This window comes from Nycticebus coucang, chromosome 13 (genome assembly GCF_027406575.1).
Source record: "Nycticebus coucang isolate mNycCou1 chromosome 13, mNycCou1.pri, whole genome shotgun sequence".
In the NCBI taxonomy this organism is placed as follows: domain Eukaryota; kingdom Metazoa; phylum Chordata; class Mammalia; order Primates; family Lorisidae; genus Nycticebus; species Nycticebus coucang.
The window spans coordinates 102,804,437-102,831,607 of NC_069792.1; the positions used below are offsets into that span (position 1 = coordinate 102,804,437).

Genomic DNA, 27,171 nt, shown 5'->3' on the forward strand with positions numbered 1-27,171 from the left:
CTGCCTCTCCAGAGAGGAATTGTAACTTGAGCATTTTTTATTCTGAAGTTTGGAGTATCCTCGTCCCCAGACCCCTATTGGCAGGTTTTGCCCAGGACGGTCACCAGCCTGGTCACTGACTACCCACTTTACTGGATGGGCTGCTACCCCTGACACTCCCTACACTGTGGCCATGTGGTCCTTAACTCCATGTCCCTGTGGGGGCTGGTGCCAGGCAGTCAGCGGCCTGCCAGCAGGAGTTCCTCTGTGGCCAGGCGCATCAGGGCATTGAAGTTCAGGTGCAGGTACTTTCTCCAGAAACGATGGTCTCGCCCATACACCTGGGCTGGGTAGCAGGGGCTGCCTACGGTAGAGCAAACCCACAGGCCATGAGAACTTTTCCCCAGTCTTGCCCTGGCTCTTACCTGCACCAGACTGAGCCACCTGCGCCCTCACCGATGCCATGAAAGATGCGGGCCACAGCCCTGCCCGAGAACTTCTCCTCTGGGTGCAGGAACAAGAGCTGGCGGATGTCATGGCGGATTTGGTCCTCCCAGTCCTGGAGCTGTGTGGGTGGTGCCTCCAATCTCTCTGTGCCCTAGTCCCCAGGGCCCAGGAGACCCAGAGCCAGGTTGGGAGGGCCCTAACTAACTCTGTAGAGTTGGGAACACACAGCCTGACCTCCCCACAGGCCCACAGCCTCTCAGGAATGGCCCCCAGGACGGGCTGTCACTCACCATGGCCTGTTCTTTCTCTGGGTCCTGCTTGTCCCCCAAAGCCTCTGGCCCTAGTGCTGCTTCTGCCTCTTCCTCAAAGTAGCGGCCAAGCAGGGCCTTCAGCATGGTGCTCTGCTCCTCGCTAGGTTGTTCCAGGCAGGGACCACAGCTGCGGAAGGCCACGCTGGGGGTGGGACAAGTCCATTAGTACCACCCCAGGGGACAGCAAGTAGCCCCAAGCCCTGCCCACTTTCTCTCCACCTGTGAAAGGTCTGGAAGTTTCGGTGCAGACGGGTCAGAGCCTCCCTCTCCCGGGTCTGCACACGGCCATACAGGAAGTCACAAATCTGGTCCCTCTCCTCAGATGTCAGGTCCCCAGGGCTGCGAAGGTGGAAGGCCAGCTCCCTGAACTCCACAAGCACCCCTGTGCCCTGCCGCACACCTGCCAAGAGAACGTGTCAGATGCAGGTAGGCAGGCAGGCAGACAAGCAGGGTCTGGGGTGGGGACAAGCATACCTGTCCTGGACTCTTGGTCCCATTGCAGCTGGTGTAAAGCCTGCTGTACAGAGGCCAGCTTCCAGCCCATGGTGTCTGCCAGTTCAACCATATCAAATTCCATGGAGGTGCTGCCCTGCCTTGTGTCCTCAGGTGACTGTCGAGCCAAGCACACTGCCAAAGGGGGACACCTGTGCCCAGGGAGAGGGAATATGTGACTAGCAGCCCTGTCCCTCTGTCCTCATCTCCAACTCAGGCAGGTGTGTGCTCACTTGCGGGCCAGGGCCTGGAGCTGGGTACGGCCCCCAGGGCAGCACAGATGACAATGCGCATAGGTGATGGCCAGCAGTTGCAACCAGTGCCGGGGATGCAGCTCCAAGTAGCACAGCAGAGTCTCAATGGCTGGGGAGCAGAGCATGCCTCAGGGGGTGTGGGGGCAGCCCTCCAAGTGTCCACCCTCTCCTTGAGGTCCCTTACCCTCCTCTGGCAGGTCTAGGGCCTGCACTGTTGGCTGCACTGGGAGGGCCAGCTCGTGGCCTGGGCAGGTCCTCCTGGGTCCAGGGGCTGTCTGGGAGCTGCTACGATGCTTGGCCACAGGCCTGTCCCCACCCACACCTCTCTGCTGCTCTGGGAACAGCTGGGCACAGGTGCAGGGTGGGAACACACGCTGCACCAGCTTCTTTACAGCAAGGAAGTCAGTACTGTCAGCATATACGTGTCTGCGCAACTCCTGCAGGTCCTTACCCTGCAGTAGGACAAGCATGAGGGGGTGGGGGGCGAAGTGCTGGGGGTGTGGGCACTGGGGAGGGGATGCCTACCTGGGGTTGCAGGAAGAGGTGGCAATGAGCAGGCTGCCCATCACGCCCAGCCCGGCCCACAGCCTGCACATAGTTCTCAAAGCTGGGGGGCAGTCCCAGGTGTACCACAGCCCTCACATCTGGCCGGTGCAGCCCCATTCCAAAGGCCACTGTGGCCACCACCACCCGCAACTGGCCCTGCATGAAGGCCTGTTGCACCCGCCGCCGTTCCCGGTTACACAGGCCAGCATGGTAAGCCTCGGCTATAGCTTCAGGGGCACGACCTTTGGGGAATACAGACATGGTAAATGGGCTGGGACAATTGGGTCTGAGGTGGGTCTATGTGGACACTCAGCCCCACCTAGGCCTCACCTCCAGCGCCCAGGCCCTGAACTGCACACAGACAGGTCCGGAGAAGTGCAGCGACCCGCTCCGTGTCTTCACGCCGGTTGCAATAAACAATAATGGAGTCCAGGGGCCGAAAACGATTACCCTGCAGTAGCATCACCAGGGCCTAATGAGAAGCAGCTATGAGTACAGGCAGTCAGGGGCTGCACCCTCACCACTGTCTCCAGAAAATACACACCCACCTTGTCTGGGTCCCTGTCGATAGACACAGAGAGGTTCAGGTTGGCAGGAATGGGGGCTGGCCCAAAGAGGCTTAGCTCTCCCACTACGCCCAGGTGCTGGGCCACATCACGGGCAGTGCTGTGTGTGGCCGTGGCACTGAGACCCAGGAAGCAGTGTACACCCAGGCGCTCTCGAAGAATCTGTGCCATAGGGGAGGGATGGGTAGTGAGGCCCCCAGCCCACTTGGCACATTCACCCTGACCCACAGGTAGCTAGCTCACCTTGCAGATGCGAAGGTAGCAGGGCCGGAAATTGTGGGACCACTGAGAGATGCAGTGGGCCTCATCGACACAGGCAAAGGCCACTGGAGGGAGTTGAGCAGCGTGGAGGAGACTGGCAGGGCCCCCTGACCCCATTAGTGCCTCAGGTGATAGCATTAGCACATGGACCTGGGCTGCCTGTACCTGAAGGCAGCAGGGTCAGGTGCATGCCCCAGGTGCTGCCCACTGCCTGCCTCCTCAGGCTTATGAACTCCCCTACCTTCTGCAGGACAGACTCCCGCTGCTTCCTGGTCATGCCCGAGTGGATGCAGGCTGCCTTTAGGCATGGGGGCAGGCCTGACACCTGCAGATACAGGAGAAATGGCCATCACAGGCCGGATGAGCCTGGATCTTCCCCCCAATCATAGCAGAGTTGCTCAACCCAAGGGGTACTGCTGTATCTATCCTAGGCCCTCTAAGGAGAGAAGAATCAGGCCCTGGGTCCTAGGACTAGGGATCCAGAACCACCTGGGAGCCCTGGAGCAGATGGGCCAGAGGAGATGGCTCCCTGTTGAGCTGAGCTGCTCTCAGGTTGATGCTAAGGGTTGAAACCAAGGCTAACTAGACACCTTGGAGCTTTTGGGGGTCAAGTGGAGAAGTCTGGGGACAGGAACAGCAGCCCAAGGGAGTCATGAGCATCAATTCCTGGCTGCCAAAGGTTCTGTTGACAAACCTGATCATCCATGAGTGAGAGGAGTGGGGAGATGACCAGTGTGAGGCAGGGGCTGCGCCGGGAGTAGAGCAGCGCTGGCAGCTGGTAGCACAGGGATTTGCCGGCGCCTGTGGGCAGCACTAGCAGTGTGGAGATGCCTGGGCAGGATGGGAGTCAGCAGCAAGCCTGTGTGGCCCAGCCCCAGCCCACCTCAGCCCCAACAACCATGCTCACCAGACAAAACTCGCATGACTGTGTGCTCCTGCCCAGGGCGGAAGGATTGGTGTCCAAGCTCCTCCAAGGCATGAAAGACCTCAGGTGGTGTCTCTGTAGACAAAGATGTTGATCACCAAGAATGAAGCCAACCTGAGTCACCTCATGGTCTCCGAGCCAGTAAGGTCTGCTTACCTGCCATCTGCCCTGAGGGCCCTGGGAGGTAGAGTGGTGGCACAGCAGGGACTAGGCGAGGTACCCAGGGCTCAGGCCCAGCAGGCTCTCTGACCTCTTCAGCAGCTAGGGGCAGATAGGAGAAGGTGGTGTGAGGGCTCCAGGCTAAACTGAGATGGTTCTAGCAATGTAGTCACTAGCCATGATCACCCATAGTCCTAGGAGTGGGCAGAGCCTGTCCTCCAAGCAGGAAAGGGCCAAGTCATCCTCATCCTTGGCACCCTCCTGAGGAACCCAAACAGAGAGCTGGTAGGGCCTTTTGCTTGGGCTAGGATTGTTCCCCAGAATGCAGTGCCCTCCTCCCATAGTCACTGCCTCACCTGACTGGGGACACTGCTGTGCCCAGTGACCAAGCTGTCCACAGGACAAACAAGCTGTGACTGTGACTCTAGGCCCACCACTCCCAAAACACTCCCCTTTTTTCTTCCATTTCTGCATTCGTGCCTGGAGAGACACAAAATAAGAACTCAGATGAGACAAGAAGGGAGAGGGGCTGCCCCCATCCTGCTACTATCTCACCTGTCTGCGGAGCAGCCTGCCTCGCAGGGCCTGACCCCATGTACAGCGTCTGTGCTTCATGTTGAGGCGGACGTAGTTGCCCTTGCTCTTAACAGCTGGCCTGAGGGAGATGTGAAGGTGGGACATGCCTCAGCTGCCCTGCCTTGGCTGACTCAGCTGAGGGCAGAAGGCTACTGCCCTGCCCTGGCTGAAGCCACGGTACCTCAGGGCCAAGGGGCTACTGCAGGGCGGACGTGGCTGTCCCGGAGCAGGTTCACCTGCAGGGTCTTCCTCAAGGGCTACAGCCCCACCCCTGTCACACAGAGGTTCTGCTTGGCCACTGTCCTGCTCCACCTGTGCAGCACTCACCCACGGCTCTTCACTCCACCTTGGCTTGTGGCTTTTTCTGTTGCTGGGCTGGGGGCTCCTTGAAACCCTTTGGGTTGCCTGTAGGCCTGGAACTTCTGGGCCCTGAGAAAGCACCTCAGAGCCCGTGCCAGGACCAAGGGTGGCCACTGCACCCAAGTTCAGAGTTTGTGACCCCTCTGAGCCCAGGCCAGACCTGCAGGCTTTGGGGACCCCCAGAAAATCTGAGGCCCCAGTATGACACCGCTGCAGCCACCCTGAGTCTAGGGAGCCCAGCCGCAGACTCAGGGATGCCTGCAGCTGCTGGAGTCGGCCTGGCCTTGGTTGGGGTCCAGAAGGCTTCAATTGCACGTCACTGGCTTCATTCAGAAAAGGCGAGATGGGTTCCGGGTCTGAGGGCTTCATGCTGGTTGTCCTGGATGAGGGTCTTCGTGGAGGCCGGGGGACAGAGGTCAGGACCAACCCAGCCTGTGAGGGGGGAACAGCAGCACGCAGAACTCAGGCTGCAAGACTGCTGGAGACCGTGCCACCCACACGGAAATAAAGTTGAGAACAGAGACCAGCCCTGAGAACCTCCCCAAAAAGCTCCTGTCCCAAAGGGCTCGTCCCCTTTCCCCCAACGGGGGAAGACTGGACAAGAAGCAGAGCCCCTTGAAGCAAGGTGGCTGGCTGCCTGCAACCCCCACCTGCAGGGCGCCCCTCAGATTCGCCTTCAGTCTCCCCCCGTAGTCCTGAACAAGCCCTTGGCATCTCCGCGCTGGTCCAGGCTGTGGACTCCCGGCTGCAGTCCGGTTAAGGTGGGGCCCCCAGCAGTTGGACTCCGGGGCCTGCAGAGACAGAAGGCCAGGCGGGAAGGGCCTGTGTGGGGCGCGGGAGCCTGCGGCCGCCCCTTCTCTAAATGGGAAAAAGGGCCAGTCCTTCGCTCTGCCCGGTCCTCCTCCCGAGTTGCGCCCCGCGAAGGCCTGACCCCGACTCCTCTCGGCTCTACTACTCCGCCACACGGGACACCAGGGTGTCGGGGCCCGGTACCTCCTCGGCCTCCGTGGGGAGTGACGGGTCGGTGTTGCGGGGCCTGCCGCCAGCCTGGCCCAGAATTCTCTTTAGGGCTCGGTACTCCTGGTAGAGCGCTGCATGGGCAGGCGGGAGTCGGGGTCAGAGCGGTGCCCCGCGCCGGCTCCCGCCACTTCCGGCCAGCCCAGGGCCGCAAGCTCACCGCGGGTCTCCTCGGGCGCCTCTTCCACATCGGCCTGTGGAGGGAGCGTGTCAGCTATGTGGCCGCGCCCTCAAGCCCCCGAACCCCGAGCTGCTCGCACCTGGACCGGCCGCCGCCCGTGCCGCCTCCCGAACGCGCGCTCCCACGCCCGTAGCTGCGCTCTTAGGTCTCCTAGCCGATCCATGGCGCGCGCCGGCCCAGCCCGCGCTCTGCAAATCTCCCGCGACGAGCGCTGTGTCCACCGCCAACCAATGGGGCAGGTTGCGGCGGCTTCCGCACCCGGTAACCAATCCCCGCGCTCTGCGGCGGCACGGCCAACGGGAGGTGTTGCGTCATCGTGGCGCGCCGCGGCGCTGGGCGGGGCGAGGCCGACGGGCGGGGCGGGGCGGGGCGGGTGGCTGCGACTGCTGTGCAGGTGAGTGCGGGCCCAGGCGGGGGTCCGAGCTGGGCGGCGCGAGCCACTGGCCTGCCCAGCTGCAAGTGGTGGGGGTGCTGGGCGCTCGAGCTGCCGGGCCGGGGACGCCGGGGCTGGCTCTTGGGTGCTCTGGGCCAGGAGCCCGGGCGGTGCCGCCGCTCTCGGGGAAGGATCTAGGAGCCCTCCGCGCTGGCGGAGTGGCCTCGGAACCGTTGCGGGCGACGCTCCGGGACTGGAGGCGGAGGCCTCGCGCAGGAGGTTGTGGGGTGGGGAGCGTCGGGTTGAAAGTGGGCCGGAGGAGGTGGACAGGGGCGTTTTCGTAATAGCTGACAGCCCAGGATGAACGCTTTCCCCTGCGGCCTGCAGGGGAACCTCCCAGGTTCGTCCCTGGAGCTGTGACCTTGGACAAGGCCTAGGCCTTAGTTTTCTAATTTGTCACAGGAGGATGGCCATGATGTAGCTTTGAGGACGAGGTGCCTGGCACACAGTAAGTCTGCCAATTTGCCGCTGCTAAAAGCAGCAGGACTGACACACCCTGTCGCAGGTACCCAGTGACTTTAGGAGTCTTTTTGTGGGGATCTTATAAGCTTAGATGCCAATTTGGCTGCTGTCTTTACCTCATCTGAGCAATCCTTGGTTTGGCACATTTTGAACATGGGTTCTCCAGAAAAGACAGAGGTTTAGACCAGCAGTAAGGACCCATAAAGTTTAGACTTTCTTTCTCTAAGGCAGTGATTTTCAACCTTCCTAATGCCATGGCTCTTTAATACAGTTCCTGTGGGTCGAGACAAGAGAACTGCTGCTCTAAGGGGTCTCCATGCATGGTGACACCCTGGAAAGCAGTAGTTACTTCACATTGAGGGTTTGGATTTCATAGGTCATGTTATCTGGATTCAGTATTCTCTGGGTCCTGGGTCTTTGTGCCTGCCCTAATGTTTATTAAGTTTTCAGTCTTCTTCTAACCTCTCCCTGTTATGCTTCATGTAGGTCAAGGGTAGCCTCTGTGAAAAGGGTGGGTGAAGAACCATGATGTGGCTGCTGGACCCCTTGGTTTATCCTACCTTCTTTATGCTGATGAAAGTCGGTAGGAAGGGGCCTGGGCTTTATTTTGCTTTCGAAGAAGGGTTACTGGCCTGAAGTACCCAGGGGGGTCCTGGAGGGCAATAACATCTGTCAAAAGCACACACAAGCAAACAGGCTACAAATGGTGCTATGTAGTTCGTATATGGCTTGATGCTTTGTATTCCTAAAGAGGCCCTTCTGGAGGGGTGTGGCCTTGTCCTCTAGTCCACTCTGCCCAGCCCAGTGCTGAGCACCTAACGAGTACTTCTCTGTAACTGTCCTCTATTAACCACCAGGCACTGTGTTGGGCTTTCCTACCACCATTATGTGGGAAGGGTTGTGACCACCAGGCACTGTGTTGGGCTTTTCTACCACCCTTGTGTGGGAAGGGTTGTGGTCTGGTAGTGGCCTGAGTCTTTCCTCCATGCTGAAGGTTCCTCTCCTGCAGGTGAACACCTGCCTGGTCCAACGCCATGCACACGCTTGTGTTCCTGAGCACTCGGCAGGTGCTCCAGTGCCAGCCAGCTGCCTGCCAGGCCCTGCCCCTACTGCCTCGTGAGCTTTTCCCCCTGCTGTTCAAGGTGGCTTTCATGGAGAAGAAGACAGTTGTACTACGTGAGCTGGTGCATACGTGGCCCTTCCCACTGCTCAGCTTCCAGCAGCTACTGCAGGAGTGCGCCCACTGCAGCCGGGCCCTCCTGCAAGAGCGGCCCAGCACAGAGAGCATGCAGGCAGTGATCTTGGGGCTGACTGCCCGGCTCCATGCCCCAGAGGCTGGGGCTGGCACGCAGCCCCTCTGCAGGTATGGACCCACCTGAGAGGCCCTCAGGCCTGGGGGGCGCGTGCAAAGAGGGTTCCCTGAGAAGGTTCCAGGCTGGGGTCCCGCAGTTAGCAGGAGCTGAGTAGGAGCAGACTTGTTGCTCCTATCCCAAGGTAGAAGGGATGGGGTGTGGGCTTTCCCCCTGGTTCCCCACCTCAGGCCACCCTTGCTCCCAGGAAGCACGTGCTGCGGGTGCTGGACATGACAGGCATCCTCGATGATGGCGTGGAGCAGGACCCAGGCACCATGAGCATGTGGGACTGCACAGCAGCTGTGGCCCGCACATGCATCGCCCAGCAGCAGGGTGGGGCTGTGGAGCCAGAGCTGGCCACTGTTCCTGTGGAGGTGCGTGTGGACCTGCGAGTGAACCGAGCCTCCTATGCATTCCTGCGGGAGGCACTCCGAAGTAGTGTAGGCAGCCCCCTGCGGCTTTGCTGCCGAGACCTGCGAGCTGAGGACCTGCCCATGCGTAATACAGTAGCCCTGCTGCAACTTCTGGACGCAGGATGTCTGCGCCGTGTGGACCTGCGCTTCAATAATTTGGGCCTGCGAGGCCTGTCTGTGATAATCCCACATGTGGCCCGCTTCCAGTACCTGGCTAGCCTGAGGCTACATTATGTACATGGGGACTCTAGGCAGCCCTCTGTGGATGGTGAGGACAACTTCCGCTACTTCCTGGCCCAGATGGGTCGCTTCACCTGTCTGCGGGAGCTCAGCATGGGCTCCTCTCTTCTTTCAGGGAGGCTGGACCAGCTGCTAAGGTGAGCTGGCCCCACCACTCCCCTGCCTTTCCCCTATGTGGGGACTCTCCTCTGACCCTGCCTGTCTGTGACCATTCTGTAACCTCTGTGCCCCTGCAGCACTCTGCAGAGTCCCCTGGAGAGCCTGGAGCTGGCCTTCTGTGCTCTGCTGCCTGAGGACCTGCGTTTTCTGGCACAGAGTTCCCATGCCGCCCACCTCAAGAAGTTGGATCTGAGTGGCAATGACCTGTCTGGCAGCCAGCTTGCACCCTTCCAGGGTCTGTTGCAGGCAGCAGCAGCCACACTGCTGCACCTTGAACTGACAGAATGCCAGCTTGCTGATACCCAGCTGTTTGCCACACTACCCATCTTAACTCGCTGTGCCAGTCTCCGCTATCTTGGCCTCTATGGCAACCCACTATCCATGGCGGGGCTCAAGGAGCTGCTGCGGGACTCAGCAGCTCAGGCTGAACTGCGCACTGTGGTACACCCTTTCCCTGTGGATTGCTATGAGGGCCTGCCCTGGCCACCACCTGCCTCTGTCCTGTTGGAAGCCTCCATCAATGAAGAAAAGTTTGCCCGAGTAGAAGCCGAGCTGCACCAGCTGCTGCTGGCCTCAGGCCGTGCACATGTTCTCTGGACCACAGACATCTATGGACGGCTGGCTGCAGACTACTTCAGCCTATGATTGCTAGTCTTTGGGTGAGACACAGGCCATCAGGGGTCTCCTTGGGTAGATAGGGCTTTTGCTGGACTGATAAAAGCACTAGATTCTGCTTGCCTGCCAGCTCTGCCTGGCTTCTGGGTGTACTTTGAGTTCCCCCTGCTTTTTGCACTGCCCTGCAGTTTGGTGTGGGTCCTGTCTGCATACCAGATGTGAGCTGAGAGAGATGGTCTCCTTGGGTCCTTCCCAACCCTTTACTGAGAACCTACTGATCTTGGCTTGAAGTTGGACAGGGCCTGCTGCAGGGAGGCTTAGGTCTCTATGCACTCTGGGGCTCCTTGTGGTGTTATGGCTGCAGTTGTGCTGCGCTTTGGGGCTGGAGGGAGTCAAGGTACTAACGTGCAGTGTGTCTGGAACTTGAATTTGTGGCTATTTTTTCAGTACTAATTGGTCGTCTGTAACTTCTCCCCATCTCTGCCGTCACCTCCATCCTGGCCACTAGGCAGCACCCATCAGCCTGTCGTCCCACCCTTACTGGCAACACCAGAAGCGTCACCGGGCAGTCCTTGTTCTTCAGCCTGAGCCACCTTCGGGACGCCCGAGATCTTACAGCCTGCCGGCCTGGGCGGTGTAAAAGTTGGGACATTTCTGGGGTGCCTTTTCTAGGGGGCCTCGTGGGGGTGTTGGGGTCCCCTGCTCTAAGAGTCCGCGTGCAGCGCTCCCGGCCCTCGCCCCCGCGCCCCACATACGGCTCAGCGCACAGTGCGCGGCTTCACCTTTACTGATGGAGGATGCGTGAGCTGCGCCGGCCAATCCCCGGCACCTACGTCATCGGTGCGCGCCCTGCCTCAGGCACAGAGCTCGTAGGCGACTGGTGGTGGGCCGCGGAGTCCCGGCGCTGCCCCGTCTACCGGGCCGCGGGCTGCGGGCGCCTCTGCTGGCCCCTCGGCGAACAGCAGCTTAGAGCGGTCGATGACGAACATCTCGTGGCCACGATCGTCGCGGAGCTCTTCAAGCTGCGCGAAGGTACAGGGCCCATCCGAGTAGTCGTTGATGAATAGCGCGCCCTCCCCCGGCGGCGCCCGAGCCTTTTTCCGCCTGCGGCGCCGGCGACAGATCATGGCGGCCAGCAGCAACGCCGTGAATGCCAGTAGCGCGATGGCCGCTGCGACGGCTGTCTGCGTGACCAGACCCAGAGCACGGAAGGCCATGCTGCCCACCTCGTGCCTGGGCTCGCGGGCGGTTGGGGGCGGTCGGGGCACCTGCTGTTTCGGCTGCTGCCGAGACGCGTTGACAAGGAGCCGGAAGGGCACGTGGGCGGCGCCACCGGCGTTGGAGGCCTCGCACTCGTACTTGCCTGCGTGCGCCAGCGTGATGTTGGTGAGGAAGAGCATGCCGCTGCCCATGTCGGAGGCCGCATGCCTGCCCAGGCCAGGCGATCCACCTTCAAGCCGGGCCTGGTCCTGCGACTGACCCTCGCGGGGCTGGGACACCTTTCTCCAGGTCACCAGAGGTTGCGGGTAACCGGAAGCCTGGCAGGCAACCCGTAGGTCCTCACCCAGGTTGGCTGTAAGCTCCAGCGGATGCACATGTACGGAAGGTGGAATGCAGATGAGGCTACTGTGGGATACATCCAGGAGACTCTGAAGTGCCAGGCGCGGAGGCTCTGCACACATGATCTTCTTGTCCCTGGAGCTGAGCAGCCGCTGGCCACCCTGTTTGATCCAAGTGCCCAGCCAGTGCAGGGCGCAGTCACAGCGCCATGGGTTCTCTGTGGGAGAGTGTCAGGGTGCAGGTGGCTTGGGGTTGGTCCCTTAACAGCCTGTGCACTTGAGGTTCTGCTAGTCTGCTGTAGCCTTTTCCCACCACCACCTATAGCCTCTTTGCAGGGAGTCCAGGACCCCTGCCACCCCATTTCTCACTCCAGCCTCCTTGAGATGGGAGCAAGCCCTTCACATCTGATGCCTACCTGTTCCCAGTCACTTCTCCACTGGTCTTTGTGAAAGCAGCTGCTCCTTTAGAGGCTCACTCCAACAAGCTCCACTGTTGGCACCTTGTGTCCACATAGACACACCACCAACACTAAAATCATGGAAATCTCAGCCTGTAGGTGAGATTTGGCTGGCTGACCTCTGATGGCCCCAAATCGTGCAAAACCCTCAAATATGTTAAATCAACCTGTGGAACTCCAAGCTTTCCTGTTTTCCTTAGGCAGAGTACCTGAACTGTGCCTCCACCAGCACCTCTATTCTTGGCAGCCCTCCCCTATGGCTGCAGGTGGTGGTGTGGCCCTTCAGTGTGTTCCCAGCTGCCTGCTGTCAAGAGCCCCCTCTACATGTGGGCCTGCTCCCTCCTGCCAGCACTGTGACCAAGGCAGAGACCCTTGCCTGAGAAAGAGGTACCTGTGAGGTGTAGTACTTGCAGGCTGGCCAGGGGCTTCAAGGCCTCTTGGCTGATGGTGCCCAGCTGGTTCCTGCTGAGGTCCAGCAGTGCCAGAGAGGACAGCCCGGCCAGAGCCTGGTCCTCCAGCAGCTCAATGCTGTTTTCTTGCAAGTGCAGCTCCTGCAGTCGCTGAAGTAGGGACAGCAGATCATCAGGAAAAAGTGCTGGGAAAGGCAGGTCCCCTTATAATCCTGACTGGGTTGACTCTGCTCCCCCTAACTTCTCCAGCCTGGCCAGGCTAGTGGTGACACAGGAGGACACCACCCTTTTTGTCCTTTGATGCTCACCGGCAGGTGCAAGAACGTGAAATCCAGCAGCCGCACCAACTGGTTGCCGGCCAAGTAGAGTATGCGCAGCTGGGCCAGGCCCGCAAAGACGCCGCCATGTAAACCACGTAGCCGGTTGCCGGTGAGTGCCAGTTCGAGTAGGCGCCGCTGTGCGCGGAAAGCGCCAGGCTCCAGGGCGCGCAAGCTGTTGTTGTGCAAGTAGAGACGATGCAGAGCGGCAAGCGGAGCCAGGGCGCCCGGTTCTATGCGGGCAATGTCGTTGTCCTGCAGGAACAGCGTCTGCGGGCCAGGGCAAGTGGGGCCTTACCCCGCAGTCAGGAGTCTCTCTCCCAGAACTCCCCCATTTACCCACAGAGACGCTCACACACTCCTCCCGCCGCCCAGCGCCACCACTTGGTGCCCACCTGCGTCCCGGGTGGGATTCCTGGCGGGACCACACGCAGCCTCAGGGCACCGCACTCCACTGTGGCACTGTAGCAGCGGCAGGCGGCCGGGCAGCCGGCGGCTGGGGATGGAAACCCAGGTAGCAGCAACGGCAGGAGCAGCAGTAGCAGCAGCAGCAGCACAGAAGTCCCCAGGGCCATGTCCCGGGAGACCAGCCTCCTTGAGGTCCAGCGGGATAGAATGCACCACCTGAAACACAGGTTATCAGGTTAGGCCTAACATTCAAGAACCAGTGAAGAGCGCAAGCTCAGATCCATACCTTTGTGGAACTTTTGAAATAAAACTTGTTTCCTGCCTTGACAAAACACCTTCATAAAGACCTGGTCAACACAAGAGTTTGAGGTTACAGTGAACTGTGATTGCACCACTGCACTCTAGCCTGGGTGAGAGTGAGACCTTCTATTTAAAAAAAAATCTGGGCATCAGGTTCAAATTCAGAATTCCTGGACCTTTCAGACACTTTTCATAGTGGAGGAAAGCCACCCATCCCCTTGTTATCCCATCCCCGCAGGGTTTCCACCGTGTGTGGACGTCTGGCTCTTGCTGACTTGGCAACTTGCCACCCCTTAGTTCTGGGGTGCAAGAGGCTGGTGCAGGGAATAGGTCTAGGAATTTTGTTTGGGTGGCAAAGTCCAGGGCCCAGTTACCTGAGCATGGATTACCAGGGGAAGAAGAGGCTCTGGACAGACATGTCCCCTTGTCTTCACCCTGTGGGGATTGGCATAAAACCTGGGGACAAAGCCTAGAGTGCAGGTACTTTTGTGCCCCCAGGACAAAGTATAGGGTATCACTTGACCTTAGACCATGTCCTTAACCAAAAATCCTTTGCCCTGGGGTTCACATAGGGGTAGCAGAGCTTGTTTCAGAGGAACCACTGACTAATAGGAAATTGAGGCACAGGATAGTCCAATCCTTGCTCCTACTTGCCTGAGCCAGCTAATCTAGAACTGGGGCTTTTCCTTAAGTAACTTGCTAGAGTTGGGGGATAGGGCAAACAAGCTCAAAAGCTATAAACCCATGTTCCCCATGGTGGCTCCCAGAAAGGTGCTCTGTTCTGGGGGTTAAATGGGGCCAGCAACAGGGTTGCTGTTGTAGTTTCCCAAGTGGTCTTTGGAAGCAATGACCTCTGAGGCTGGAAGATGTAGTCTGTAGAATAACATGCATGCAATTGGAATAAGAAGGCTGGGATTGTCCCAGTTTTAAAGGTGGGGGACTTGGGCTGAGAAGCCAGTCACAGAAGCCTGGAACAAGGGTATACTGCTCCCCAGCCTCACCTAGCGCCTGGTTCACCAGGTTTCACTGCTCACTGAGCCATGTGGAAAGGTTCCAAGTAGTCTTGGTGTTTGCCCCAAACTGTAATCGTGCAATTATTTCAAGTCACTAGATATAAGCACAGCAATAAAGTTTTAATAGAATAGCTTTGGCCCAGGGAGGGGCAGTTTCCAGATGCCTCAGGATGTGTTGTGAAACCCAAGCAGCTGGGGGCATTCTCTGGGCCCTCGGATCCATTTCTTTGACTACAAAGGGCTGGCCCAGGCCCACCCAGCCTCCAGCCCCAAGGCTCCGCAGGTATTGAAGGTTCTCCGCCGCCATCTCCTCAGAACTCTAAATGCAGCTCACCGTGGAAGGGCCGCGGGGCAGGGATGAGGGCGCCAGAAAAGAAGAGCCGGGAATCTTTCTACCGGAGGACAAGCTCCTAATTCGGCTGGGCAGGGGCAGGGCGTCCGAGCTTCCGCTGGTGTCACTGTCCCCGGGGCTCGACCGAGCGGAGGTAAAGAAAACCCTGCGTCCCTCCCCCCGGGCGCACAGCGACCCGCTGCCTCGACCCCCCCACCCCCACCGCCTCCTAGTAGGCCCCCTTCAGAGCAGGTCAGTCCCCGTTCAGAATCAGGGAGGGCGTGGTCTCTGCGCCCCCCACTCCGCGCCGGGACGGTCCCCAGTTCCGGCTCACGCCCGCTGACCTTGGGCCGGGCGCCCCTCACTTGGCGCTCCCGCGGCAAGCGAATCCCCCGCCGTGCCCGCGCCGGAGCAGTGGCCTGGCTGGGGACGCTCGCGCACGCGCACCGCAGCCCCGCACCGCCTGCGCCCGCTGCCAAAGCTTGACGTCGCGGACGCAGGCCAATCCCAAGGACGCCAGGGGCTGGGAGCACTGAAGGGCCTGGACTCCTGGGCCGCAGCAGCACCCTGGACAGCGCCGGGGCGGGGCCTAGGGCGCCGCAGCGCGCACGCGCGCTCGGCCGGTGGGATGCAGGCAACTAGGGCTCCGGGTCGCAGGGGAGGAGAACCGGATACAGGCGCCAGGGAGTGCCGGAGAGCGGAGGGGGCACCGGGGTACCCGGGGAGCGGACGAGGACGCTGGGGTCCTGCCGCTTCCCGCCCCTCTCCCGCCCGTGGCTTAGGAAGGCTGAGCCGACAGAAGCAGCGGGGCCAGGTCCATAGTGAGGGCGATGCGGTGGCCTTGCCAGCGCACGTGCGAGGGCAGCGTGAGCGCGCCAGGCCCATACTCGAAGCAGGTGCTCAGCTCGAAGGCCAGCGCGGAGCGCACCAGGCCCACGCCGCCCGCACGCTCCGGCGCCGGATGGTACAGGCGCCCATTGGCGGCCAGAGGCAGCAGGCGCGCCGGCTCGAAGGGCACCGCCAGGGCCTCGCCGCCGCCGCAGTAAGAGAGATACGGGGACCCGCTGCCCACGGCCAGCAGGTGCGTGAAGACCACCGGCCGGTCCTCACAACGCAGGAAGTTGCGCTCCCTGCCACAGGGCGAGAGGTAGGGGAAGGAAGTCTCGTAGCGCCCGCTGTGGTTGGGTCTCAGACGGGAGAAGAAGGTGACCAGGAACTGCAGGTCTGGGGAGTGAAGGGCGGGCTGCTCACAATGCCGGGTACCCCAGGCCTCTGGACTATACCAGGGGCTGGCGTCGGGGTTGAAGAATCCACCTGGCTTCACTTAGCCGAGATTCTGAGCGCAGGGCGGCCTCTCCCTTGGTGCGGGCGGCCGGGAGGAAGTGGAGCCCGCACAGGGTGAAGGAAGGGACCGGGGTCGGGGGGAGGGGACGGCAGTACCTTTGAAGCAGGTGATGAAGTTCTTCATTTTGGCATCATCCAGGAAAAGCTGCGGACAGAGGGGCAGGTCGGGGCGGGAAAGCTCTGGCTGTCCTGAGTTCCAGCCCGTGTTTGTTTTCCTTTCGTGTGTGCGGAGAGGCGCGTGGAAAACAAACCTAGGGTCCTGCCGACTCTCCCGCATCTACCTGCACTCTGGCATGCGGTTCCTCGCGCACAGGTTCCCTGAGCTAGTGAGACTTTCCTGCGCTTTCTACCTCCTTTCAAGTTTCTAATCAGTTGTGTTGCCGCCTCAGCAGGGGCAGCCTGGCCTGCTTCCATCCGCAGGACTCCCAAAGCAGGTGGGGCAGTAGCGCCACCAGGCGAGCCCGGAACTACATGGCGCCGTGGGGACGTGGCCGTGCGGGAGGCTGTCCACTGGGACGACCGGGGCTGAGCCAGGCCGCTCCTCTCTCTCCATAGAGCCCAGCTGGGCCCGGAGGGATCCGATCAATCTTTGCTGGCCCCGCCCCACAATGGGGGCCCCACCCCCGCCCCGCAGAACTTCCCTGCATTCCCCTTACTGTGGTCCCAGGCTGGCCCACCTGGCCCTGATGGTCCACGTAGTAGAAGTACTCGCGTGTGTGGGACTCGGGGCTCTGGCCCTGCGTGTAGGAGACGCCCCCGTCCCCGCTGTAGGCCCGGGTTCCCCGCGACCGTACCAAGGCCGAAGCCTGGGACCCAAGCACCCGGCACTGCGACCACATTCTTCCAGCACGCCGGAAGCGGCCGGCAGTTCTCGCCCGGAGCGGTGTAGCATGAGCACACGACCCTCGCGGGCCGCAACCTCGCGTTCAGCGTTCCGGGGCCTCACCCCGCCGCCAGAGGCTCGGAGACCCGCCGCTTAGAAGGCTCCCAGCCTCCGCCCGCCCGCACCCAAGAACGGAGGCTGGGTCCGGCCGAAGTGTCCACGTGTACTTTATTCACACCAAATCACCTCTCCGGTCCGCGCGTAGGTGACCGAGGCAGCTGCTCCCCCAGGGGACACCGAGCCTCGGCAGGGCTGGGCTTTTTTGTTTTTAATAAATAAAAACTCAACTCTAAAAATATATATGTATAAAAACTGGGGAGAAATTAACTTTTACAACAATCGGAACTCAAACTTCCAAAATGGAAAATGTACAAACTAAGGACCTGGGTGTCCCCCGCAGCTCCGCTGGGAGGGCTGCGGCTCCTTCCTTCATGTCCGCGCAGGTCCGGGTGGGGATGGGGAGGGCTTGGTTTTTGGTCAGAAGCCAAGAAAGATCGGAGAAGAAAAGAAGGAATGATAACGAACTTGCTCTGCACGGAGGACGGCTCAGACATAAATAGCATCTGGGTTAAAACTATATCATTAGCAAATTTAGTTCTTATATCTTTTGTTCTATTTATATCACTATACACGGGTGGTCTGGGGTGCGGGATAGATTCTGGATTTACAGTTACACGAAGAAAAAATACTCTTACCCCTTCCCCACCCTGCTGCAAGAGTGTCTGCCCAGCTAGGCCCCCACTCCAGAGGACTTTGGTTTGGGGGCCATCCCCACCCACACAGAGCCTGCCATGCTCTGGGCCAGCTGGGTCCTGTTCTGGTGGTGGACAAGCCTGTGTCCTGGAGCCCCTAGACTCCTGTGCAGTCACCAGCAGGAGGAGGTGGGAAGACAGGAAGGGCCACTCCTTCAGGAGCCTGCAGGGGCAGGGGAGAGCTGCAGGCAAAGATGCCAAAGGGACAAAGAAGAACAGTGTGGGACAGCTGGGCAGGGCCCAGGCCAGTGCCAGGCTGAGTGCAGGAGGCCCAGTGAGGCAGCCAGTCCCAAGGGAGGGCAGCCTGTGCTCTGGGGCTGGTCTGGGAGGGGCAGTGTTGCTGGGCTCCAGAAAACAGAAGGCACTTTCTTGGGACTGACCGGTGGCCAGTGGTGGGTGAGGCAGTGCCCACAGGAACTGGCCATGAGGTGGGGAGCCAGAGATGGCGCTTCCACAGCTCCTCTGCCCTGGATGCACCCTCAGACCAGGAAGGAGATATGTGGAGCACCTGGGTCCAAGGGCCTGGGTGAGGGAAGAGCAGGAGATTCCATGGCTGGGGTAGGGATCTGGCCCCCTTTGCTCAGAGATGCAAGTACAGGATTCTGTTAGGGTGGGGGGCAGTGACCTTGGCGGGCACAGGGTGATGACTGGCATGCTACCTCCCGGTTAGGACACTCCCCCTCCCCCTCCACACCTAGGTGCACTGAGCTAGCCTGTTGGTCCCTGGTGCGCTTGTGCTACAGCACGCCCTCCATGAAGCTGGTGTCCAGATGTTGAATGAGCACGCGCAGGAAGGACATCTCCTTGCGGGTGTTCTCGAAGATGACACGTGGGTCGTCGGATTGACAGCGCAGGCAGTTGGGTGCCATAACCATGGCCAGGTTGCTGACGTCCATCTTAGTGATGGCCACGTTGGCAGGCTGCACGAACACCTGCACAGAGCAGAGGGTGGGTGGGGGTAGGGGGTGGGGAGGGGGTGGCCTGGGCAGGTCCCTGGGGCCTACCTGGAGGAAGCGGATGAGGTAGCAGAGCACCATGCGGTTGATGCGAGGCAGAGCGTGCACCACGGCCACGGCGGCCTCGGGGCTGTCGCAGTGTGTGATGCACTGCTCGTAGAACTCATGTGGGATCAGGGGCTCCTCCAGCTCCCGATACCAGAGCTTCAGCAGTGACGCTGGGGACACAGTGCAGGGCTAAATGGGTGACATGCATCAAGAGGCAGTGTGACTGCCTCACTGGGTGGTCACATCTGGAAATGGTCCACCTGGCCAAGGTCTCTCGGGTTCTAAGGGCCTGGACTCCATCCTGGAAGCTTGGGGGAATTCTGCAGCTGCTGTGAGGAGGGATTGGCGGGACAGCAAGCAGGGCTGGTGGGGCTGGGCTGCACAGGCTGTTAACTTGGGCTATTGCAAGACACCTACGAACATGTCCAATAGGTAGGGTGCCAGCACGCACAGAGGAGGGAGGCTCTGGTGACTCCAAGAAGGGAGAGTGGCTGTCTATCCTGTAGGCTGTGGCTGTAACCCAGGGGCCCAGAGGAACTCTTGGGACTCCACTACCCAAGCCAGTCCTGCCCTGCTACTGGGTGTGTTAAGGGCTCACCAGGGACATGGGGGTCCTCCAGGCCTGTTGGCACCTTCCACTGGTCCACCTGCAGCTTCAGAGCATTCACCTCATCAATGTCCCCAGGGACCCTGCAAAGCACAGTAGGGCAAGGCTGGAAGCTCAGCCTGCCCCAGGCTTCATGCCTCAGCATGACACTTCTCTCCTATTGGCCCCTGCTAATTGGTGGAGGGGGCAATGTCTCCACCCTTGTGGCCCTGAGTGGCCTCTGTCCAACCAAGAGGGTGGATGGTGTTGCTTAGGGCCCCTGTGCCCTCTTCTGTGGGGAATCTCTCTCAATGGAAATTCCTGGACCCTCTGCAGGACCACGGAGACCAAAACCTACCAGCCTCGGCTTCCCAGACGTTTTTCTGGGGCCTGACAGGTGGGTCAGGACAGCAGGGGACTGCAGCCCTATGCCCTCCCCAAAGGGCAGGGCTGCCTGACACCTGCTCAGGGCGAGGACACAGAGCTGCCTGGCTGTAGGCCCTGCTCTGCCAGTTTTATGTCCTCTCTCCCGGTCGTGTCTCAGGCACAGCCCCAGGCTGGAGTCCAAACACCCTCCAGACCCCGGGGGGCCATTTCTGCAGGGCACTGTCCCTGGCTAGCTGTGCTGCTGTTCCCAGGGAAGACTCAGCTGACTTTTCTCCTAAGCATGAAGCGTGCTGGCCTAGGGTCACCTTCCCACAGCAGCCCTTCCCTTCCAATTGTTCTGAGGTTTAATGACCCTCGCCTGCTGGAGACCCATGGTAGACACACGGCTGTGGCCCCCACACCCAGGGCCCAGGGCTGCTGTGGCACCTGAAGATGCCCTCCGTCTGGTCGCCATTGAGCGCCAGCACCTCCTCAGAGAGCCGTGTCTGCACCCAGGGCAGCTGCCGGTCGGGGTAGCGCTCCTTCTGCATGCTCATGACCTCCTGCAGCCCACTGCCGAACATGGACGGGCTGAACACGGCGTTCTTGGCATGGCGGATCTCCTCCACGTTGGGCTTCTTCAGCCCCTGTGAAGACAGCCCATTCTTCCATCCTGGTCTGGCCTGGCCTTCCTGCTCCCAGCCCTGCTTTCCCCACCACTCCCAGGCCACCCCTGGCCCAGCCACCCTCTCCTCACTTCCCTGCGCAGCTCAGGTTACCGCAGCCCCTGTGCCCTGTACCCAGTTATCAAGGGCCTCCTATTTCCCTCCTCCCCCACCAGGGAGCCATGCAGGAAGGGGACGGGCATCTGGGCTAGCAGGTCTGCGGGAAGCTTCTGGAAGTCTAACTACTATGGCAGGGCTGAAAGCCCATTCAAGGGGTCAGAGTGTGGAGAGGAGCTCAACAGAGGGAGGAGAGAGGGGAGGAAACCAGGCAGACTTCCTGAAGGGTTGGGGTTGCAGAAGTTCCACCTGCCCTGAGGACGGGGGAGCATGGGCCAGAGCAGAGAGCTAGTCCCACATGCGACTTGACTACAGCCTTGTTGTCCTCTGGAGGAGAGAAGACAGAGCTGGGGCAGTGAATGAAGGATGGCTCAGGGCAGGGAGGATGGGCACCTATAGGACCCAGGTGCCTGGGATCCTGCGGCTTGCTGAGCCTGGCAGTTGGTCTCCAGGACCTGCACTGCAGCGAAGGGTGGGCCTCCCTGGACCCAGGGCAGCCTTCTGAAGGGAAGGGTTACCTCCAGAGAGGTGCAGGTGCTTCCAGGAGGGGCAGCCATGCAGCGGCTCCCTGGGCCTCCCCACCCCACACTCCACACAGGGAGCCATGGCTGCCTGTCCAAGCAAAGGTCTCCGCCTCCCCTCTGCGCCTTGCTGGCTCCCCAAAAGTGCCTGTACCTTCTTGGCCCCCATCAGGGCCGCCTTCTGCAGCTTGTGATAACAGTACTTGGCATACGTGCTTATGGCCACCCCTAGAAAAGAACGAGTGCTGGTCAGCCTGGTGCAGACATGGGGTGCAGGGTCGAGAGAGGGGTGAGTAGAGGCAGCTCCTTCCAGGGCTCTTAGGATCTGGGCTGGCCAGGTTCTGGTCAGCAGTGTGGGTCCCCACATCCTCCAGGTGATGTCCTTTAGAGCACAGCCCAAGGGCCACTTCCCATCTCCAGAGGGACCCAGCCCCAGAGAGGCTCTATCAGCCTACCAGCCCCTGCCATGGCCCCCAGGAAGGGCAGGCTGGGACGTTTCTTCCGTGTAAGGAGTCACAGGCAGGACAGGGCAGGCTCTAGGCCCTCCGAGCACTGCAGGGAAGAGGGACCCAAGTCTTCCTCCAGTGAGGGGCTTTTAAAGCTCAGCCTGGCACTGGATACCAGCCAAGTGTTCTGGAGAGTGGCAACAGCGTCACCTGAGCAGTGTCTGTGGGCAAGGTGATGGTGTGTGAGTCTGGGACTTGCCTGGCACCCTACAGCTCAGGCAAGGAAGGGCTGAGGTGAGGCCATGCCACAAGGACCTGGCCCAGGCCAGAGGTGCCACCAGTGGACAGGACCCTGCAGTGCAGGGGTCAGGACCAATCCCTCCTCTGGGTCTGCCAACTGCCAGGCTGAGGGGGCCTCTGGGTCGGAATCTGAATCTGTTTTGAAAAGGAAGGAGCTTCCTGTAGACAGTTAAGGACATGGGGGGTCCTTGGACTCTAGTTTCAAAAACACATGAAAATCTTTTCAATCATTTTTAAACACTATGAAGTAGTTGTGTCATTATTAACTATTAAGGGGATTCTGTTTTAGAATGACCAAAATAAGTATTTTTCACAAATGTTTTAAATCCTAGAACATCTGTCTCAGGTCCCTGCCGCCCCCAGGACCTGCTCCTAGCCTCAGCCTGCAGATGACACAGTGTGTGTAGCCTCTGGAACCTTCCACCAGAGGCTCTCAGGCCCCTTTTGCTCTGTGAGAATGGGTGGTGCTTAAAATAGGGCCCAGCAACTCTAGCCTCAGAGCCTGCAGCAGGTGGAGCAGGAGTGAGCTTCCTGGAATGACAGTAGGTGGCAGAAGCCCAGGCCTGCAGCTTAGTGGTCAAGATGCCCAATTACTGTCCCTGTGGGAAGACTGGGGGCCCCTGGTGGAACAAATACCCAGGCCTTCAGTCTAAGCCTGCCTGGGACCAGGATAGCTCTGCACAGGCTGTGGTCTGGAATATCCTGGATCCCCACCCCAAACATGGTGAAAATGGGCACATTAAACTGTGCCCATTTCCTCTTGCAGGATGGGAACAACACCTGTCTTGAGGATGACTGGAAAGGGGTTGTGCCTGAAACCTGGTAGCAGCAGATGGTCAGCACTGAGGTGGACACAGCAGCCCAGGTTTGGGGGGCTATGCTGACTGCTGCTGGTGCTGCCCCGGTAAAGGGGCCCAGCACTAAGGCCCACGGCCAGCCCAGAAGAGCCTCACCCTATGGGATGCTCTGCTCAAAATCCACTGCCTCGACTGGCCTTGTCCACTTGGCTATAGTCAAGGCCAGTTTTATGGGGGGAGGGGGGAGTGGCTGCCCACATAGAGACCAGTAGAAGCAGCTCTCCTGGGCCAGGTCACAGGCCTCAAGGCTGCTGGGTCCAAGGCAGGTCATGCTCCCTAGCCTACCTGGCTGCAAAAGGACTCATGGCCACTGTCTGTGTAGCTTCCAGGTAGCCAGTGGCTGGGTCAGGCAGAGGTCTGAGTCCCTCCCATTCAGCCCCAAACTGCAGCCTCTGTTCTCCCAAGATCCTGGGTGAAGATGGGTGGGCCAGTGGAGAGTCCCTGCACAGACCTGCTGAGGGCAGCCTGGGAGGCCCCAGGATGAGGACAAGTCCCCCATCTATCAGATGCCAGCTGGCATTGCCTATGGGAGCCTGCACCCTGCTATTGGCCCCAGAGTTTGCTTAAGCAGGTCTCACCCACAGAAAGCTCTCTGGCCTTGTGCTGAGGCCCAGCAGGCCACATGTGGTCAGAGAGGGCTTCCCAGAGGAAAGGGAGTGCAGCAGAGAAAGTGGCAGCGCTTCCTGAACTGAGAAACCTGAGCCAACCCTAGACACCCTTCTCTGCAGACAGGGCACAGTCCCTGGGTTCACAGAGTTTACTATACCTTCCTGGGGCTCAACCATGCCCAGGGAACGGTAGGGAGAGGATGGCTAACTGTGTGGGTGGAAGGATGCTGGTGGGGAGAACTGGGGCCACATCAAAGAGATGAGGCTCCTTGCTGACTTCTAAATGCCAGGATTGGCTCCTATGGCCTGGGATGGGGCTGGACTGGAGGGCAGCCCCGGTAGGCCCTACCCAACCAAGAACCCCAAGAACAGGCTGGAGACTATTCTGAGTACCACCATGGTGTGGCCTCTCTAGCTGGCTCAGGTGGCCCCAGACCTTAGGTTAGTGGCCCCGACCCTCAGCCCAGAAGAGGTTAGAGAGAGAGGCCAGGTGGCCACAGCTGGAAAGCAGAGCTGTGCAGGCAGCCGCAGGGCTGCAGGAGAGGCCCTACCATCCGGCTCTTCAACATAGGGCTTGGGTTTCTTTCTCAGTTTGGACTTCTTCTTACTGTTCCTTTCCAGGAGCTCTTTTATGTGCTGTGTCACTGGGGAGCAAAGAGAACCGTGAGGACCACAGAACAAAAAGCCAAGGATGAGCGCCCACACAGTTCCCATGCCTGGCTGAGAGGCCCCTGGGCCAGTAGGATGACCCATTCAGCTGGGGGCCTGGGGCTGTGAGAGAGGACAGAAGCCAGCACCCATCACAGCAGGGGTGGAAGGTACTGAAAGGGCTGCACCAGCTCCTGGCTCTGTGGCTGCCTGGGGGGCTCGGAAGACAAGGAGAGGCTCAGCTTGCCCTGTTGCCAGCCCAGGAATCAGTAGACATGAAGGACCAAAGGTGGCTGGCCCAAGCTGGGCACTGCTACAGCAGAGGAGGGACCAGGCTCTCCTCAGGAAAGTTTGGACATGTCTCCCGCTCTACCAACATAACTTGTTGCTGTCGACTTTGATCACCTGGCTAAGGTCATGCCTGTCAGGTTTCTCCTTCTACACCATTCTCTTTGTATGAAAGGTGTCAAGTATCTACATAAATTGTTTTGTTTTTGAGAATCAGAATCCACTCTGTCATCCTGGGTACAGTGCTGTCATAGCTCACAGCAACCTCAAATTCCCAGGTTCAAGCAAGCTTCCTGCTTCAGCCTCCCAAGTAGTTGGGATTATGGGCACCCACCACAGCACCCAGCTAGTTTTTCTAGTTTTAGTAGAGACAGGGTCTCACTCTTGCTCAGGCTGGTCTCACACTCTTGAGCTCAAGGAATCCTCCCTCCTCAGCCCACCAGAGTGCTGAAATTACAGGTGTGAGCCACTGTGCCCAGCCTATATAATTTGTGATTCCTCTTTGTAGATGGGACTATTCCTATCTATCTAATCATTTACCTGAATCAGTATGGACTTAAGGCTTTTTATGCTCTGGATTACAATTCAACAAACATGAATTGTATTTTCTTTCTTTCTTTTTTTTTTTTTTGAGACAGGTTATGTCACCCTTGGTAGAGTGCCATAGCATCACAGCTCACAGCAACCTCAAACTCTTGGGCTCAAGCGATTCTCTTGCCTCAGCCTCCCAAGTAGCTGGGACTACATGCGCCCACTACAACGCCTGGCTATTTTTTGGTTGTAGTTGTCATTGTTGTTTGGCAGGCCTGGACTGGATTTGATCCTGCCAGCTCTGGTGTATGTGGCTGGCACCCTAGCCACTGAGCTACAGGCGCCGAGCTGACTATTTTTTTGTTCAAATTATTCCAGCTCTAGCCATCAGAAGCTCTCTCCTGACCTCCAGCACTTTCTACTTTTTTTTTTATTAAGCACACAACTGGCTATTCATCTGTAATTAAAACATTGTAAGTTTGCATTGACTGCTACAGCACTTCCTACTTTTGACCTCGTATTTTGCACCAGGCCTAGAATCAGCCAATGATTTGAGATCTCTAGAAACCAAGATCTGAGTATTAGATGTGCTCACTGTTACTGGGGTGTCATTTTCTGGGCTTTCCTAGCTGGTGGGCTAGGACTTTTGTGTGCACTGCCGCAGCCACCTACACCCAGCCTGTGCCAGCTGAGGGCTCACCCTGATGCCCCAACTCTGGTTCAGTCTACAACTGGCTCATCTCACTCTCTTTTTTTTTTTTTTTTTTTTTTTGTAGAGACAGAGTCTCATCGTACCACCCTCGGTAGAGGGCCGTGGCGTCACACGGCTCACAGCAACCTCCAGCTCTTGGGCTTACGCGATTCTCTTGCCTCAGCCTCCCGAGCAGCTGGGACTACAGGCGCCCGCCACAACGCCCGGCTATTTTTTTTTGGTTGCAGTTTGGCCGGGGCTGGGTTTGAACCCGCCACCCTCGGTATATGGGGCCGGCGCCCTACTCACTGAGCCACAGGTGCCGCCCTCATCTCACTCTCTTAACAATGTCTTCTGCAGATTTAATTTTGATGAAGTCTAGTTTATCAATCACAATCCTAACCCAGCTCAGAAGAACTAAGATTTTCAATGTTTTGTTCTAGAAGATCTATGGCTTTAGGTTTTATATTTTGGTTTATGATCAATCTGCACTTAATTTTTGTGTATAGAGCAAAGATAGGTTGAAATTCATCTTTTTGCATTTGGATATCCAGTTCTTCCAACACATGTGCTTCACATCCAGGAAGGGAGGACATCCTCCAACTTTGTTCTTTTTCAAAGGGGTTTTAGCTATACTAGGTCTTTTATATTTTCTATGAATTTCAGAATCAGCCTGTCTATTGTAAAATTTTAAAAAACTTAACATTTTTTTTTTTTTGTAGAGATCGAGTCTCACTTTACCACCTTTGGTAGAGTGCCATGATGTCACAGGACTCACAGCAACCTCTAACTCTTGGGCTTCCGTGATTCTCCTGCCTCAGCCTCCTAAGCAGCTGGGACTACAGGTGCCCGCCACAATGCCCGGCTATTTTTTGGTTGCAGTTCAGCCGGGCCTGGGTCTGAACTGGCCACCCTTGGCATATGGGGTCAGCGCCCTACTCACTGAGCCACAGGCACCACCCAAAACTTAACATTTTTATTAGGATTTAATCTATGATTCAATTTGGTTAAAAGTGACATCCTGAGAGTCTTCCCCTCCAGCCTGCTAACAACTCACATCTGAGGTGCTGGACAGTGGCTGCTAAGCTTTCATTACACCCTCTTCCAACCCAAATGTGAGCTCCTCTCCCTTTATGCTTAATGTTCAGCAATGCTTCACAGCTTTTTTTTTTTTTTTGGCCGGGGCTGGGTTTGAACCCGCCACCTCCGGCATATGGGACCGGCGCCCTACTCCTTGAGCCACAGGTGCCGCCCTTCACAGCTTTTACCATAGAGGTCTCACAAATCTTTTCTTAGAGCATATTTTTTTTTTGTTGTTGTTGCAGTTTGGCCAGGGCTGGGCTTGAACCCGTCACCCTCGGCATATGGGACCGGCGCCCTACTCACTGAGCCACAGGCGCCACCCTAGAGCATATTTTTAAATGCTACTTCAAATGGCATTTAAATAACAGTTTCCAAGAGCTTGTTGCTAGTATATACAAATACAATTAACTTTTATATACTGGGCTTATATCCTGCAACCTTGTAAACTCACTTATTAGGTCTAGCAGCACTTTTGTAGATTCCACAGGATATTCTAGATAGAGTTGTGGTTCTCAGTCCTCAGGTGTGGATTGGTACCAGTCCAGTGGCCTGTTAGGAACTGGGCCCCCCGGCAGGAGGTGAGCGGCAGGCAAAGCGTCATCTGTATTTATAGCCGCTCCCCCACGCTGGCATCACTGCCCTAGCTCCACCTCCTGCCAGATCAGCAGCATCAGAGTCTCATAGGTGTGTGGACCCCACTGTAAACCACACATGTGAGGGATCTGGGCTGGGCTACTCCTGAGACTCTAATGCCTGACAATCTGAGGTAGGGCTGATAGAGTGACGCTAGTGCTGGGGAGCAGCTGCAAACACAGATTATCATTAGCAGGGAGGTCTGACTGCCCAGAGACCATAATAAATCAACTCCTTGGCTTGGCGCCCATGGTTCAGTGGCTAAGGCACTGCCCAAATACACCAGGGCTGGTGGGTTCGAACC

The 27,171-nt window shown here is 58.5% G+C and overlaps 5 protein-coding genes across 23 annotated transcripts in view; 1 reads left to right on the plus strand and 4 right to left on the minus strand.

Annotated features, from left to right (window-relative positions):
* Positions 1–5: 5 nt before the first annotated feature.
* RECQL4 (RecQ like helicase 4) lies at positions 6–6,377 on the minus strand. The gene is given in 21 exon segments (XM_053558165.1): positions 6–343; positions 436–577; positions 717–879; positions 957–1,137; positions 1,212–1,381; positions 1,463–1,592; positions 1,668–1,935; positions 2,009–2,271; positions 2,360–2,501; positions 2,578–2,757; positions 2,839–3,021; positions 3,098–3,181; positions 3,551–3,687; positions 3,764–3,856; positions 3,938–4,042; positions 4,297–4,420; positions 4,496–5,308; positions 5,527–5,667; positions 5,870–5,967; positions 6,054–6,087; positions 6,154–6,377. Coding segments are annotated over 21 exon segments (3,660 nt in total). The 5' UTR covers positions 6,238–6,377; the 3' UTR covers positions 6–218.
* Positions 6,378–6,397: 20 nt separating this feature from the next.
* Positions 6,398–10,394, plus strand: LRRC14 (leucine rich repeat containing 14). Of its 11 annotated transcripts, none has more exons than XM_053558229.1 (5): positions 6,450–6,468; positions 7,456–7,552; positions 7,979–8,332; positions 8,527–9,111; positions 9,211–10,170. In XM_053558229.1, exons 3-5 carry the CDS (start codon positions 8,004–8,006, stop codon positions 9,776–9,778), a joined length of 1,482 nt encoding a protein of 493 aa, XP_053414204.1. In that variant the 5' UTR covers positions 6,450–6,468; positions 7,456–7,552; positions 7,979–8,003; the 3' UTR covers positions 9,779–10,170. The 11 variants fall into 11 exon arrangements, with proteins under 11 accessions (XP_053414206.1, XP_053414204.1, XP_053414201.1 ...); XM_053558226.1 differs by lacking the exon at positions 6,450–6,468 and adding an exon at positions 6,475–6,955; XM_053558228.1 differs by lacking the exon at positions 6,450–6,468 and adding an exon at positions 6,475–6,726.
* Positions 10,395–10,517: 123 nt separating this feature from the next.
* Positions 10,518–15,041, minus strand: LRRC24 (leucine rich repeat containing 24). Of its 5 annotated transcripts, none has more exons than XM_053558210.1 (7): positions 14,548–14,687; positions 14,202–14,280; positions 13,575–13,635; positions 12,888–13,116; positions 12,484–12,762; positions 12,157–12,325; positions 10,518–11,525 (listed from the first exon to the last, which is right to left on the minus strand). In XM_053558210.1, exons 3-7 carry the CDS (start codon positions 13,580–13,582, stop codon positions 10,603–10,605), a joined length of 1,608 nt encoding a protein of 535 aa, XP_053414185.1. In that variant the 5' UTR covers positions 13,583–13,635; positions 14,202–14,280; positions 14,548–14,687; the 3' UTR covers positions 10,518–10,602. The 5 variants fall into 5 exon arrangements, with proteins under 5 accessions (XP_053414185.1, XP_053414186.1, XP_053414187.1 ...); XM_053558211.1 differs by having other exon boundaries at positions 14,202–14,307; positions 14,548–14,669; XM_053558212.1 differs by lacking the exon at positions 13,575–13,635.
* Positions 15,033–16,866, minus strand: C13H8orf82 (chromosome 13 C8orf82 homolog). Its single transcript, XM_053558243.1, has 3 exons — positions 16,566–16,866; positions 15,985–16,033; positions 15,033–15,768 (listed from the first exon to the last, which is right to left on the minus strand). Exons 1-3 carry the CDS (start codon positions 16,725–16,727, stop codon positions 15,323–15,325), a joined length of 657 nt encoding a protein of 218 aa, XP_053414218.1. The 5' UTR covers positions 16,728–16,866; the 3' UTR covers positions 15,033–15,322.
* A 56-nt stretch (positions 16,867–16,922) lies between these two features.
* Positions 16,923–27,171, minus strand: part of ARHGAP39 (Rho GTPase activating protein 39) — a 91,263-nt gene continuing 81,014 nt past the window's right edge. For 2 of the 5 annotated variants that reach the window (XM_053558168.1, XM_053558166.1), the window contains 6 exons: positions 23,545–23,637; positions 20,937–21,010; positions 19,927–20,126; positions 19,126–19,217; positions 18,528–18,697; positions 16,923–18,455 (listed from right to left, as the gene is read on the minus strand). In XM_053558168.1, the coding sequence (XP_053414143.1) occupies positions 18,261–18,455; positions 18,528–18,697; positions 19,126–19,217; positions 19,927–20,126; positions 20,937–21,010; positions 23,545–23,637 (824 nt within the window). In that variant the 3' untranslated portion in view covers positions 16,923–18,260. Of the gene's footprint in view, positions 18,456–18,527; positions 18,698–19,125; positions 19,254–19,926; positions 20,127–20,936; positions 21,011–23,544; positions 23,638–27,171 lie in introns of all 5 variants that reach the window. The other 3 variants (XM_053558167.1, XM_053558170.1, XM_053558169.1) reach the window with 3 other exon arrangements.